The 13,293-nt window shown below is 55.3% G+C and overlaps 1 protein-coding gene across 1 annotated transcript in view; it reads right to left on the bottom strand.

Moving 5' to 3' along the window:
- The window catches only part of FBN3 (fibrillin 3), a 51,064-nt gene extending 40,969 nt beyond the window's left edge, over positions 1-10,095 (bottom strand). Inside the window, 7 exon segments of the mRNA XM_013008500.1 lie at positions 2,065-2,190; positions 2,293-2,347; positions 6,991-7,166; positions 7,426-7,672; positions 7,767-8,041; positions 8,153-8,252; positions 10,081-10,095. Of these exon segments, the coding sequence (XP_012863954.1) occupies positions 2,065-2,190; positions 2,293-2,347; positions 6,991-7,166; positions 7,426-7,672; positions 7,767-8,041; positions 8,153-8,252; positions 10,081-10,095 (994 nt within the window).
- Positions 10,096-13,293: the final 3,198 nt, after the last annotated feature.

The raw sequence follows: 13,293 nt of genomic DNA, 5'->3' as shown, positions 1-13,293 counted from the left end.
CGCTTGATTACCTTCAAGCCTTTAAGACCCCAGACGCTGTACTTTTTGATGGTCGGGCACCATCAGCTTTCTTCGCCACCAAATGAGCATATTTTTAGGTTAAAAAATCCACAACCCTTCCCCGAGGGCTACAGGTAGCCGTCGTGCCCCGCCCACCACTGGGAGGGCCGCTGCTAGTCGCCTAGCCCCGCCCACCAGTGGGAGGACCACAGTCGCTCCCTTGCCCCGCCCACCAATGGGAAGGTCGCTGTTGCTGAGGCTGGGAAAATTGACAAACGTGCAGCCTCCTCTGCCAGATGCACCTGGGGACCTCCCAGGAGCCCGCGGGGAAGTCACGACTGTGCAAGTCAGCCACATCTGAAGGTCACACAGCTGCAGATGGGAAGGGAGCCAGGAAACCAGGACTCCCCACCTGCCACTGACTACTGGTGATCCAACCCGAACTGCTGGCTCTCCAGGGGAGGAGGCAGGGATGGAAAGTCAGGCCACTAATGGGAAGACATCGTCGCAGCTCAGCCTCACGGTTGGCCTCAGCCTTGAGCAAAGGCAATGAGAGCCCAAAGGATCCTGCCCCTACGCCCCAGCTAAACCCACACCACGCCCCCAGCCATTGATCCCGGCCCCAGGCGTGCTCCAAACACCCTTGTTTTCTTGGCTGTCATCTCTACAGAAGCTAATCGCCAGACCTTACTTCCTTTACATAGTCATTACCCCATTTTACAGAGGGGGAAACCGAGTCTCAGAGAGGTCATGCCACTTGACCAAGGTCACAGAGTTCCTGACCAGCTCAGTTGGCCGCTGGAACCCAGGCCTGACTCCCAAAGCAAAGCTCAGAGGCAGCCTGATCTGGGTTCAAATCCAGGCTCGGCCAGTTAGCAGCCAGATGTGCAGGTGTCCAAAGAATCTGTCCACACTGCCAGGATGGGCCTCAGAGGTGGAGGCGCTGAAATTCTGAAATGGGGCCCAGCATGCACTCCAGCCCAGGAAAGGCCCCACCTGAGGGGCCAGGGGACACTGGAGAACTGCCCAGCATTCTCCCCTGCCCTCAGTATTGACCACAAGTAACTTCTGATGTCCATGGACCAGTTCATCAAGGCAGCAGACAGGAGTGTCTGCCTGGAAGACCTCCCTCAACCTGGCCTCAGAGGGGAGGGTGGGCACTCAGGGGGCAGGGGCACAGCCCAGAGATGCCCACCATGCTGGAGGTGCAGGGAGCTGGGTATGGATATCAACCTGCTGCAGACTGGTTGAGAGGAACCCTGGTGGTTCAAGGTCTGCAGTTCGAAACCACCAGCTGCTCCACAGGAGAAAGATGAGGCTTTCTACTACGCAAAGAGTCAGTCTCAGAAACCCACAGGGCAGTTCTACCCTGCCCTATAGAGTCGTCATGAGTCAGAATTGACTGGATGGCAGTGAGGTTGTTTTTTTTTCTTCTTGTTTTGCAGACTGGTTGAAGCAGACTACTGAAGGAGCGCTGATGGCTTAGTAGTTGCACGTTGGGCTGACTGCTAACTGCAAGGTCAGCAGTTCAAAACCACTAGGCACTCAGCAGGAGAAAGATAGGGCTTTCTACTCCCATGGAGAGTTCCAATATTCTTCTCTAGCACCACAGTTCAAATGCACCAAGTCTTCTGTGGTCCCCTCTCTGGGTCTGTTTCCCCATCTCAAACACTGAGGATGTACTCAAATTTATTCTTGGACAGTCTTGAGGGGGATGGCGAGACTGGGGGCCAGGGAAGTCGAGGGACATAGAGATGGAGGCTAGAGGGCAGAGTGGCACAGAGATGTGACCTAAAGAGGCAGGGGCGCACATGGGGATGGAGGCAGCCCCCTCGGCTCCAGCTCACCCAGGCAGCCGGTTCCATCCAGGCTGCTGGCCATGGCTGACAGGCACACACTTTACTGCCAGCCATGTTGGCACGGGTGCCCCTGGGGCACAAGCCTGGTACTCTGAGACACTCATCTACATCCGAGGACCAAAACACTCCACCAGCCCGGTACCCCCCTCCTGCAGGGGTCCCCTGCGGCCAAGGACACAGAACAGGTCCCCTGCCTGTCACTCACCTTCACACTTGCTTGCTCCCCCGTTGAGCTGATATCCCGCCGGGCAGTGGCACTCGAAGGAGCCCAGTGTGCTGATGCAGCTGCCCCTCTGGCACAGGCCAGGGACAGCCTGGCACTCATCCATATCTGCAGGGCCACTGCCCACCCAGGGGGTGAGAGGCCTGTTACAGGGAGGAATGAAGGATGCCCAGGGCTCCCACTGAACCCCCACCGAACCCCCACACTCACCATGGCAGGCTCCTGTTTGGACACTGGGGATGAAACCTCTGCGGCAAGGGTGTGGCTGGGGAGGGCAGAGGGCACACCGGTAGCCCCAAGCCTGGCCCACAGTGGCACAGCACAGTGCCCTGGTGCAGACGAGGCTTGTCAGCTAGTGATGACACCCCTCAGGGCCCACATGGCCAAGCAGGGTCCTGTCCGGTAGTCTGGGGTAGGGTGGGACAGGCACAGTGGGTGTGGGCAGCAGGCCTGTGTCCTCCTAGGCCTGGCATCTCCATCCCTGCAGCCCCAGCTCAGGCCTCCACCTCCCTGCTGTCCTCGCTGCCCCCCTGCGCCAAACACGCCAGACTTCTTCTTTTACATGAGCCTTTGCTCAAGTTGCTCCCCTCTCTAAAAAGCCTTTCCTCCTCTTAGCTAATGTCTTCCTCTTCCCCCTGCAGAACCTTTTCTCCAAAGTACCGTATATAGTCGAGTATAAGTCAACCCGAATATCAACCGAGGCACCTAATTACCACTAAAATGGCATAAAAAATGTGCTGAAAAACTCGGCTTTTACATGAGTATATAGGTAGTTCAAAACACAGGCCACAAAGCCCAGGCCCACCTCTCCTCTCAGGCCTGGGCCAAACGCCAGGGATGACTGGTGGCCGACCGGCAAGCCTGCCCCATCTCTGACCTGACCCTGCCACATCTCCGGGCCTTTGGGAGAGACCCAGCATGTGTGCGAATGGGCTGGGCTCTGAACGCCATCCTCTCCACCTCCACCAGGGTCAAAGGTGGCCAAGTTACCCACCCCTCCACCAAAGAGCCAAGGGGCCTAGATGTGACTATGATTTCCTGTGCCGGCTCTCCAGATGTTTCCAATAACAGGGCTGGAACTCCACCAAGGGAAGCCCCTTCCAGAAAAAACAAAGGCAGCCCCTAAGCCCACCAGAGTCTGCATGGGGGAGATGCTTTCCAGAGACCCCTCCTGGCCCAACTTCCCCAGAACCTCGCCTGGATCAGTCTGCACCTGCAACGCTGGACAGCTAGCGGCCTCTCTCCTGGGCCTCCTCCCGCCCTCCCCCTGGCCCTCAGCCCCTCAGCCCCTCCAGCTTCCGGCTCCTCGCGACACTCCCTGCACCCCCGCCACTGGGTCAGTCCCAGGGACCCACCTCCTGCACTGCTTGTCCTTCCCAAGCCTTGCCCCTTGGGCCACCCCATCATTCCTTGGGTCTTGTCCCCCCCCCAGTCCCACCCACCACCTGTCAGTCCTCAGGGCCCCGCCCCCGACATGCGGAGATCCGGGGACCAGTCCCGCCCATTACCAACTTAGTTCCAGGGCCCCGCCTCCTTTGCCGTTTATAAACGCCCTCTGGGCATCATGGTTATGCAGTGGGCTGAGATCCTCAAGGTCGGCAGTTTGAAATCACCAGGCACAGGTGGCTTTCTACTCCCATAAACAGTGACAGCCACGGAAACACACAGGGCGGTTCTATCGGTCTCCACTCAATGGCAGTGCGTTCGAAACCACTGGCCATGTTCCTTCTCCTTCTCAGCCTGTGTCCACTCTTCAAGGCCCAGACTCCTTCTGTCTGTCCCTCAGCCCCTTCTAGCCTCACCCCCCACCCCCGACCCCCTGGATGTGTGGTGGTCGCCTTCCTTTGTATAGCACAGCCTGGGAAACGCTACGGGGCAGGTTTCCGCTGTCTTTTGAGGGCACACACCTGCACAAAACATGGATGCAACAGCTGCCGCCTCAGCCTGAAGACCTGGGTGTCGGCTGCCTCCTGGACACCCACAGTCCCCTGCTGCCCTGCCCCCACACCCCATCACAAGGCAGTACTGCTTCCACTGCCTGGCAGAGATCTGGTTGTGTCCCTACAAACGTGTGTTGTTACGGGTGCCCGAGGGAGCCGGCACGTCTGTGTTACCTTGGCAAGACAATGGGCTCAGACAGGGTAGCTATTGTGAGGATGTGGCGGGATGGGGCAGCGTTTCATTCTTTAGGGCATAGGGTCGCTAGGGGTTGGAACCGACTCGGCTCCTCAAACGAGAGCCAGGCATCCAGTATCCCTTTCCCAAGCCCCCACCTCCAGGGCACTCACGCATGACACTCTGGTTCCCACTGGGCAGTGTCCCCCAGCCGGGGCAGCAGTAGTCATGGAAGCGAGAGCCACGCACATTTGGCCTTTGGGGGAGCAGGTAGGCAGGTGAGAGGATGACCGGTGAGTGTCAGGGCAGCCCACTCCCTGCCCCTATCCCCCCCAGGGTTTCTCAGTATCTGGGGAGCCACGCACCCCTGCAAGACAACAGGAGGACTTTGCCTCTGCACCCATCCAGCATCTGGAGGCCTGGCTGCCCTGTCCCAGCGGCCCTGGCTACCTGCCATACATGACAGTATCCCCCAAGCCAGAAGGAGCAGCGCCAGGGAGCTCGGAGACATGGTGAGGCCACCAGTCCTCTCCTTGCCAAGCATGGTCCTTCTGGAGTCAGGCCTTGTCCCTGGAGGCTGCCGAGAGCAAGTGGGAGTCAGGCACACACAAACCCAGCTCCCAGAAACGGCCCAGTGGACTAGGAGAGGATTCCCAGAAAGGGAGGCCCAGGGGTGGCCAGGGGAGGCTCATTTGAACAACCCAAGGAGGCTTCCTGGAGGAGGGGCGATGTCTCCAGGATGGAGTCAGCCAGAAGATGCAGGTGCAGAGAGGGAACAGAAAAAGCAGGAGCAAGAAGAGGGCAGTGTGTGTGGAGGGAGCAGGTGGGGACGACAGGTAGCTAGTATAGGGATAAAGGGAGGTACAGTGAACCCTCGTTTATCGCGGTTAATCGGTTCTAGACCCTACCGTGATAAATGAAATTCCGCGAAGTAGGATTCCTTATTTGTAAATCAAATATTTTCGTAGTTAGAGCATAGAGGACATGACAAAACACCCTTTAGTCACCATTACACGCGTATAACCCAATTTATTAAAGAAAAAGGGAAAATGCAGTAAAACATTTTGGACGTTACAATTATCATTTATTATTTATTATATTATGAAGTACACCGGATGGAGCAAACGGAAGACTCATTCAAGTCGAAATGGCGTGCAACCTCCACGATTTTCTTGCCATCTTTGATCATATCCAAAAGTTTTACCTTTTCCTGGATGGTGAGCATCTTCCTCTGGCGCTTATTTTTATTGTCAGAAGGCTTAGAAGAAGAAGCTCGTTTAGGAGCCATCATAGGGCTTAGATAAAATTTCTTAAAAATCGCAAACAATTACAGTACACTGTACAAAAGCAAAAATGCATCTGATACGTAGCTCCGATACGTAGCGATGCAGACAGAAGCGTGTATAGTATGAGCCAGTCAGTGGCAGTAATGACAGAGCATGTGCTGTTACGCAAAAACCGCGATAGAGTGAAGCCGCGGAAGTCGAAGCGCGAAGTGGCGAGGGTTCACTGTAGTCCTCCCCAAATGCCTGCGCTGGCAGAAATCTCCAGACAGGGTCCCAAGAAAGGGGTTGCAGGGAAGCCAGGCACCCATCAGACACCTATGGTAAAACACCTAGACACCTGCGATGTGACATCACCCAGGTGTGCCTGAACTCTGCCATGAAGTCGGCCAATACCTGCAACCATGTCCCCTCCGGTAATGCAGGAAAGGGATAAAGGCAGGGCCCAGGGATACAGTCTCTGTTTCTCTCTCTCTCTCATTTGCTGCTCTTGGTTCCCACCCAGTGTGGTTTTCAAGCTCCTGTTCCGTTATTCATTTCACGTGATTTTCCGTGCTCTCCTCAAGTGGCCACCTTCCGTTGTGAGCTCCTGCGTGGTCTCAGCGCTGCCTTGTGCTCCAAAAGTAGCATGTACTTTCTGAGACTGTATAAGGGGAAACTTTCCTTTCCCTCATGCAGATTACTTGGGTTTACGAAAGGGTGTCTGCCACAGGAATTCTTTTCAGCGTTGCGAAGCAAGAAAGGAGGTAAACCACTCCAGAGACCTCACAGGGGCGGGTCTGGTAGGCTTAAGTGACTGTACTGAGCTCATCTGGGGAATATTGGCGCACCCCTGAAGATCTCCGTGTGAGAGAGGCAAGCCCAGAGACCTGTGCCAAGGGGGTGGAGGCGGGAACTAAGGCTTGGAGTTGGCAAGCAGGTGGAGAGGCGGGGCTGGGATGAGGACCGGAGGAATCCTATCAGGAATCAGCAGACTGAGACGTGGGTGGGAAGTGAACTCTGCATGAGGAAGGAGGCTGTTTCCCCACAAGGGGGGTGGGAGTTGGGGATTGGGGGGAGTCTATAGGAGACTGAGACACGCTAGGTAGGGGCAGGGTCATTGGGGGCGGGGTGGGAGCTTCCCAACCCAGAGGACATCCATCCTCCCACTTCACAGGTGCGCAAATGAAGGCTGAGAAGGCGCTGCAGTCTCTGGTTGGCACAGAAGGATGGGAGTTGGCACCTACCCAACAAAACTCAGTAACTCACTGCCGTCCAGTCAATGCAGATGCTTAGAGACCTTGTAGAACCACGGGGCAACCGCCCCTGTGAGTTTCTGAGATGGTAACCCTGTACAGGAAGAGAAACCCCGTCTTTCTCCCACAGAGCCAGTGGTGGGTCTGTACTACCAGCCTTGCCGGTTGCAGCCCAACTGGTAATCACGGCGCCGCCAGGGTCCCTAACCTACCCAAATGTGGGGAAAAGGCCAGGCACAGGTAAGAGAACCCTATGGAGCTCACGTTTAACGCACTGGGCGCCATGAGCCAGAATCTATGTGGAAGGAAATGAGTCCGATGTCTTTCCTTTTGAGGTCCCAGCAGCAGGGAGGGAGCTGGCATTTCTCCTGGGCCAGGAAGGGTGGGGGGCAGGTGAGGGGGTCAGGGCCCCACATGGAGGCCTCGACCCAGGCAAAGGTGAAGCCGGACACTTGGGGGGGCGAGAAGCCACACCTAACGGTCGGTGAGGTGGGGCTAGTCTGAGCAACGGGTGGTTGGTCCCCAGATCCCCAGAGAAGGGAAAGAGCCTGTTGGGAATGGGCGAGCGTGGCCTGGCTGGGAAAAATGCGCCCCCTGCTTGCCCCTCCAAGATATCCAGGTCGGTCTGCGCTCTGAGCGGGCCCTCTCCGGGTACCCTCCATCCCTAGGAACCCCCTTCTCCATTCCTGCTTCGGGGGGTCCGCCCTCACCCGCCTTCCGCGTGTCCGAACGCGTGGAATGAATGAGCGCCGTGGAGGAGCGCCGCTTGGCCAGGGAACGGGCTTCCTGGGCTCCACCGACGGGCACGGGCGCCCCGGGGACCAGAGCCGCACCCTCAGCCCAGGCAGCACCAGGGCGCAGAGCCCAGGCCTCACGCAGCTCTGCCTTCACCTGCGGGTCGGGGCTGGGTGGGCGCCCCGCCGCCGCTGGCGCCTGGGCCGAGCCCCCGCCGGGCGCCTGAACCCCACTCCTCACTCAGGCGTCCAGAGAGGAAGGGGCTGGGACTGGGGCTTCCGTGCAAACAAAGGAGGCCGTTCCCCTCCCCCCCTACCCAGCGTACGCCCTCCGTACCTGCCAAGAGCGCCTCTAGGGCCCGGGGCGGGAGCGCGGAAGCTAGAGGCCCACCCCACCGCGTTGCGGCGGCCGGGAGCTGCCACTTGGGGGAGGTGGGGGTGAGAGGAGTTGGGGGAGGGTGTGTCTGCACCTCGAAGCTCCGGGACCGAGGGGGCGTGGGCTCAGGGGCTGGGGGGAGGGCCTGGGACTCCAGGGCGACTCCTAGGCACTGGAGAGCTGCAGCGAGGCGCCTAGCCAGCGCGGGCGCGGGAGCTGGGATCGGGTGGGTGCCGTCAGGGGCTTCAGGGGCCTGGGATTTCGGGGAGGAGTTGAGCTGACTTGGTCCCGAGGTGGGGGCGCGGACTTGGGGCGCCCTGGACTCACCTGGGAGACCCTCCCACAGCCACGCGGGCAGCCTCCCCCTGGGGCCCCGGAGAATTCCCAGGGCGAAGTGGAAGCCCACCTGGTGCCTAGAGTCTGCCGCCTGGATTAGGCAAATTTTGCGCAGACTTGAACTTCGGGCCGCTTTAAAGAGTTACCCCTATGGGTCCAAATTGGACCGCTAGGAAGATTCCCTTGGAAACGTCGGGAGGGGTGAGTGGGGGAGGAGCAATTCCATTCGGAAGAGTGGGGTGAGAAAGGTCGCGCGGGGTGACCTATATACTCAAGGTCTTGAAGAAGCTGTCAGAATGGTGACGGGCCAGCTGAGTATTTTCCCAACAGCAGTAGAAAAACCATAGACTTTGTGCCAAGATGCATCTCCTGGGGGTCCTTCTGATTCCCAGCAGAAAGAGTGAAGAAATCCCAAAAGCCTAGGCTTAAAAAATAAAATACAACCTCTCTGGACCTCGGTTTCCCCACCTATCAGGGGGATTGGATTTCAAAACCTCTGCTCCCTGTCTGGGGTCTACACTGGATCAAAGTTTGTCGACCACTCCCCTGCCCTGCCCCCCTTTCCCACTTTAACAAAAGGACTTGTCAGGGGATTTTTGTTGGCCTTTGAACCCGTTACACGCTTACTCCTACACATGCAGCTGAATTCAGTTCAAAAATCTTCTCGTTGCTAGGTTACCCCTAAATTGTTCCTTTACCACCCTGAGTTCCTTATTGAAAGGTGACTGCGGGTCATGCCTCCATTGGTAGCCCTTCTATGTGAGGTGCTGTCCAGTTGGTTCTGACCCATGGCAGCCCGATGTACAGCAGAATAAAGCACCCTCGGTCCTGGTCCTGTGCCATCTTCACCAATGTGGTTGTGTGTGAGCCCATGGGTGCAGCCACTGGGTCCATCCATCTCATTGAGGGCCTTCCTCTTTTTCCACCACCCTTCTACTTGATCATGCACCATGTCCTCCAAGGACTAAACTCTCCTGACAACATGTCTAATGTATGTAAGACGAAGTCTCACCCTGTCCTTCCTCCTAGACAGGTTTGTTTGTCCTGTTGCTGGTCCGTGGCTCTTTGAATACTTTTTTTTGCCAGCGCCGTAATCCAGATACATCCATTCTCCTCTGGCCTTCCTTATTCAGGTTCTGTGGTCTTCGGATAATCTGTTGTCAATTTGAGAGGATTAAGAGTGAAGGGGTGGATTCTAGCCTGTCATTCAGGTTATAGACAATGAGATCTCTATGTAGCATAGCCTTCTTTCTCCTGAGGATTCTGGGAACTCTTGTCTTCCTCCCTGCAGGTGAGAGACACACTCTCTCTGCTCAGTGCCTGCGAGACATTCTTGTTGACAAGCCACATGGAGTCAGGCTGATGGCAGCCAGAGCCTCCAAGCTGGAGAAGCCATGTGGAGACCCCTACCAGCACTGAGATGCTTACACCACCACTAGATCCACAAGACTTCCCACCCACTGGCCTGTGATAATTCTTCATTTGGCATCATTGCATGTGTTTCATGAGTCTGAAGAGGAATTTATAGATTGGTACCGGGTATATGGGCTAATACTGGACTTATGGACTTGATCTGAACTGGGCTGGGATGTTGTCTTAATGGAAAATCACTCTCTGATATAAAACTCTCTCTTATACCCATGTAAGTGTCTATGAATTTGTTTCTCTAGTCTACCCAGACTAACACAGGTTCCAACTTTCATATGCATTGAGGCGACTGGAAATACCATGGCTTGGGTCAGGTGCACCTTAGTCCTCAAAGTGACGTCCTTATTTTTCAACAATGTCAAGAGGTCCTGTGCAGCACGTTTACCCAATGCAACGAGTTCTTTGGTCTCTTGACAGTTGCGTCCATGAGCATTGCCTGTGGATCCAAGCAAGATGAAACCCTTGACCACGTCGAGCTTTTCTCCACTGACCATGGTGCTACCCATGGGTTCAGCTGCAAAGACTTTGGTTTTCTCGACATTGAGTTGTCATCCATATGGAAGGCTACAAGCCCCTGGTTTTCATCAGCAAGTGGTTCATGGCCTCCGTTTGTTGGGTGCCTGCAAGGTGCCAGGCTTGGTGTTAAGAGCTCACACGCATTCTCTCAATCCCAGACCACTCTGTGAGACAGATTCTCCTAGAATCATCCCATTTTTCGGGCAAGTGAAGGTAGCTTTACCAAGCATGTAAGTGGTGGCACTAGGATTCGAGCTTATGAGAGTCTGGGGTTACTGTTCTCCCTGGACGGGTCTCAGCTGGTCTCCAGACTCATCCCCATCTTGTATTGGAGGCAGGTGGTCTCTGGGGAGCAGCACTGAGGGTTTTGCTGAGGAGGGTGAAGAGAGGAGAGGCCGGCCTGTACTAGTCCGGGTAGACTAGAGAAACAAATTCATAGACACTCATAGGGGTATAAGAAAGAGCTTTATATACAAGAGCAATTGTACATTAAGAAAGCATCCCAGCCCAGTTCAGATCAAGTCCATAAGTCCGATATTAGCCCATATGTCTGATACCAATCTATAAAGTCCTCTTCAGACTCATGAGACACATGTGATGATGCCGAATGCAGGAAGATCATAGGCCTGTGGGTGAAAAGTCTTATGGATCCAGTGGCGGTAGAGACATCTCAGCACTGGCAGGGTCTCTATGTGGTTCCTTCAGCTCTGAGGCTCTGGTTTCCATCAGCCTGTCTCCATGTAGCTTGTCAACAAGAATGTCTCTCAGGAAGTGAGCCAGGAGAGAATTTCCCGCCTCCAGGGAGGAATGCAGGAGTTCCTAGCATTCTCAGGAGAAGGCCACGCCCACACAGAGGCCTAATTGGCTATACAATGATCGACAGACTTCACCCCTTCACTCTTAATCCTCAAATTGACAACAGATTATATAACTACCACACCACCCCAGACAGATTTCCCAGTCCTCTGCCCAGCAGCACCCTTAACTCTGTGGAGGTCAGAACCAGCCTGGGAGGAGACACTGGACACTCCTAGGCCAGGCTGGAGGCCAGGACTCCCGGAAGGATGTCGGGGGATGGATCTAGAAGGCTCAGCATCACTGCTATCAAGTTGACTCCAGCTCATGAGGACTCGGAGTCTATCCCAGTACAACTGCTCCATCAGACCTTCACTGGCTATGAGCACTGAGAACTGGACTGCCAGGCCTTTCTTCTAAGAGCCTTGTGAGTTGACTCAGTCAGCAGCCATATGGGTTGACCATTTTGCCCCGTCCAGAGACACAGGGGTGTGAAGCCTCTCAGGAGAAGGAAACAAAAGCAGAGGGAATTAACGCAAGCACAGTATAGGGCTGGAACTGTGAGGGGCTGGCGCTTTGGGAAGGCCTCTGGGGGCTGCTGACCCAAAGGTTGGTGGCTCACTCACAGGTGGTGCAGTGGAAGACAGGCCTGGTGATCTGCTTCCATAAAGATTACGGCCAAGAAAACACTATGCAGCCACAGCATTTTCTGTTCAAGCTTTGGGGTGGGGGTGGGGGATAAAGAGGGCCCAAAGGGAGGCTGGAGAAGTGGCAGAGGCCACAGTAAGCTCCCTGACTGTTGTGGGGAGTCAGGACTGGGTTCCCTGGCAGGGGAGTCACTCGGTCAGCACTGTGGGCCCTGTGGGGTATCAAGGACCCAAGAGTAAATTGAGGGTGTGAGGCAGAGAGGACTTTCAGGAAAGACCAGGGGGAAAGAGTGGGTCATCCTAGCTGAGCACAGGGGTCCTTGAGGCCCATGAGAGGGTCAGGAGGGCTGAGGCGAGTGACCTGGGAAGCCAAGTTGGCATAGTGTGTCAGAATTGGGGGCAGGGGGCATTGTTCATGGTCCATTGTGGATGGACCAGCTTCAGGACATCTCTGTCACTCATTCCCAGGCTCCTGGGTCACCTCTCCAATCTCCTCCTCCACTCCCCAGACTTCTACCAAGTCACCGGCCAGTAAGTGCATCTCACATGGGCACTGGGCAAATACCAGGGGGCTTGGGAGTAGCCTAGCATGTGTGCAGAAAGTGAGGTGGGTCAGAACCCCCATCAGGGACACAGCAGGCCTGAGGCTGTAACTGCAAAGCAGTAGGAAGGCTTTCTCCCCCAAGAAGGGTGGATCAGGTGGTGATACATTTCCAGAAGTTTCCATGCAATCAGTAGAATGGGGGCAAGATGACAGAGGTGAAGCTGAAGAAGTAAGGCAAGGACATATGTGCCCAATCGCCTCCAGTGACCCGAAGTGGGTGGTGGTTGGCTACCATCACCGCACATCATGATCAAACACGCTATGTAAGAGTCATGGTCTCCTTTTAACAAAGATGGCACCAAAGGCAAAGAAGGAAGCCCCTGCCCCTCCCCCAATGGAAACAGAAGCAAGGACGTGAAAGGACAAGGAGGCCGTGCTGAAAGGCGTCCACATCCCCCCACACACATACCCCCCACACACATTCACACATCGCAAACCTCCCTGAGGCCCAACAGCCTGAGGCTGAGGAGGCAGCCCAAGTACCCGTGTAAGAATGCCCCCAGGAGAAACAAGCTTGACCACTGGGCCATCACCGAGTGCCCCCAGACCACAGAGTCCACCATGAAGATCGAAGACAACCCACCGGTGTTCATGGTGAATGTCAAGGCCAACAAGCACCAGATCAAACAGGCTGTGAAGAAGCTCTGTGACATTGACATGGCCAAGGTCAACACCTTGATCAGGCCTGATGGTGAGAAGAAGGCATATGGTCAACCTGCTCCTGACGATGACGCTTTAGATCAGTGATTCTCAACCTTCCTAATGCTGCGACCCTTTAATACAGTTCCTCACGTTGTGGTGACCCTCCAACCATAAAATTATTTTCGTTGCTACGTCATCACTGTCATTTTGCTGCTGTTATGAATCAGGTGAGCCCTGTGAAAGAATCCTTTGACCCTCAAGGGGGGGGTCACGACCCACAGGTTGAGAACCGCTGGTTTAGATGTTGCCAACCAAATCAGAATCATCTAAACTTAGTCCAGCTGGCCAATGCTTAATATAAAAGTTTTAAATAACCATGAAAAAAGTCATGATCAAAAGGGGGGACATATGGAACAGAATTTTCCAAATTTTCATAGAATCCAGTCTTTCTGGAGCCGTGGAAGCTGGATGATAATCTTTAACCCCTCAACTGGAACTAT

The sequence above is a fragment of the Echinops telfairi genome, unplaced genomic scaffold (genome assembly GCF_000313985.2).
Source record: "Echinops telfairi isolate 266 unplaced genomic scaffold, ASM31398v2 ScPeMD7_36;HRSCAF=134, whole genome shotgun sequence".
In the NCBI taxonomy this organism is placed as follows: Eukaryota; Metazoa; Chordata; class Mammalia; order Afrosoricida; family Tenrecidae; genus Echinops; species Echinops telfairi.
The sequence above is the reverse complement of the archived record's forward strand: the minus strand, read 5'-3'. Positions and strand labels throughout refer to the sequence as shown.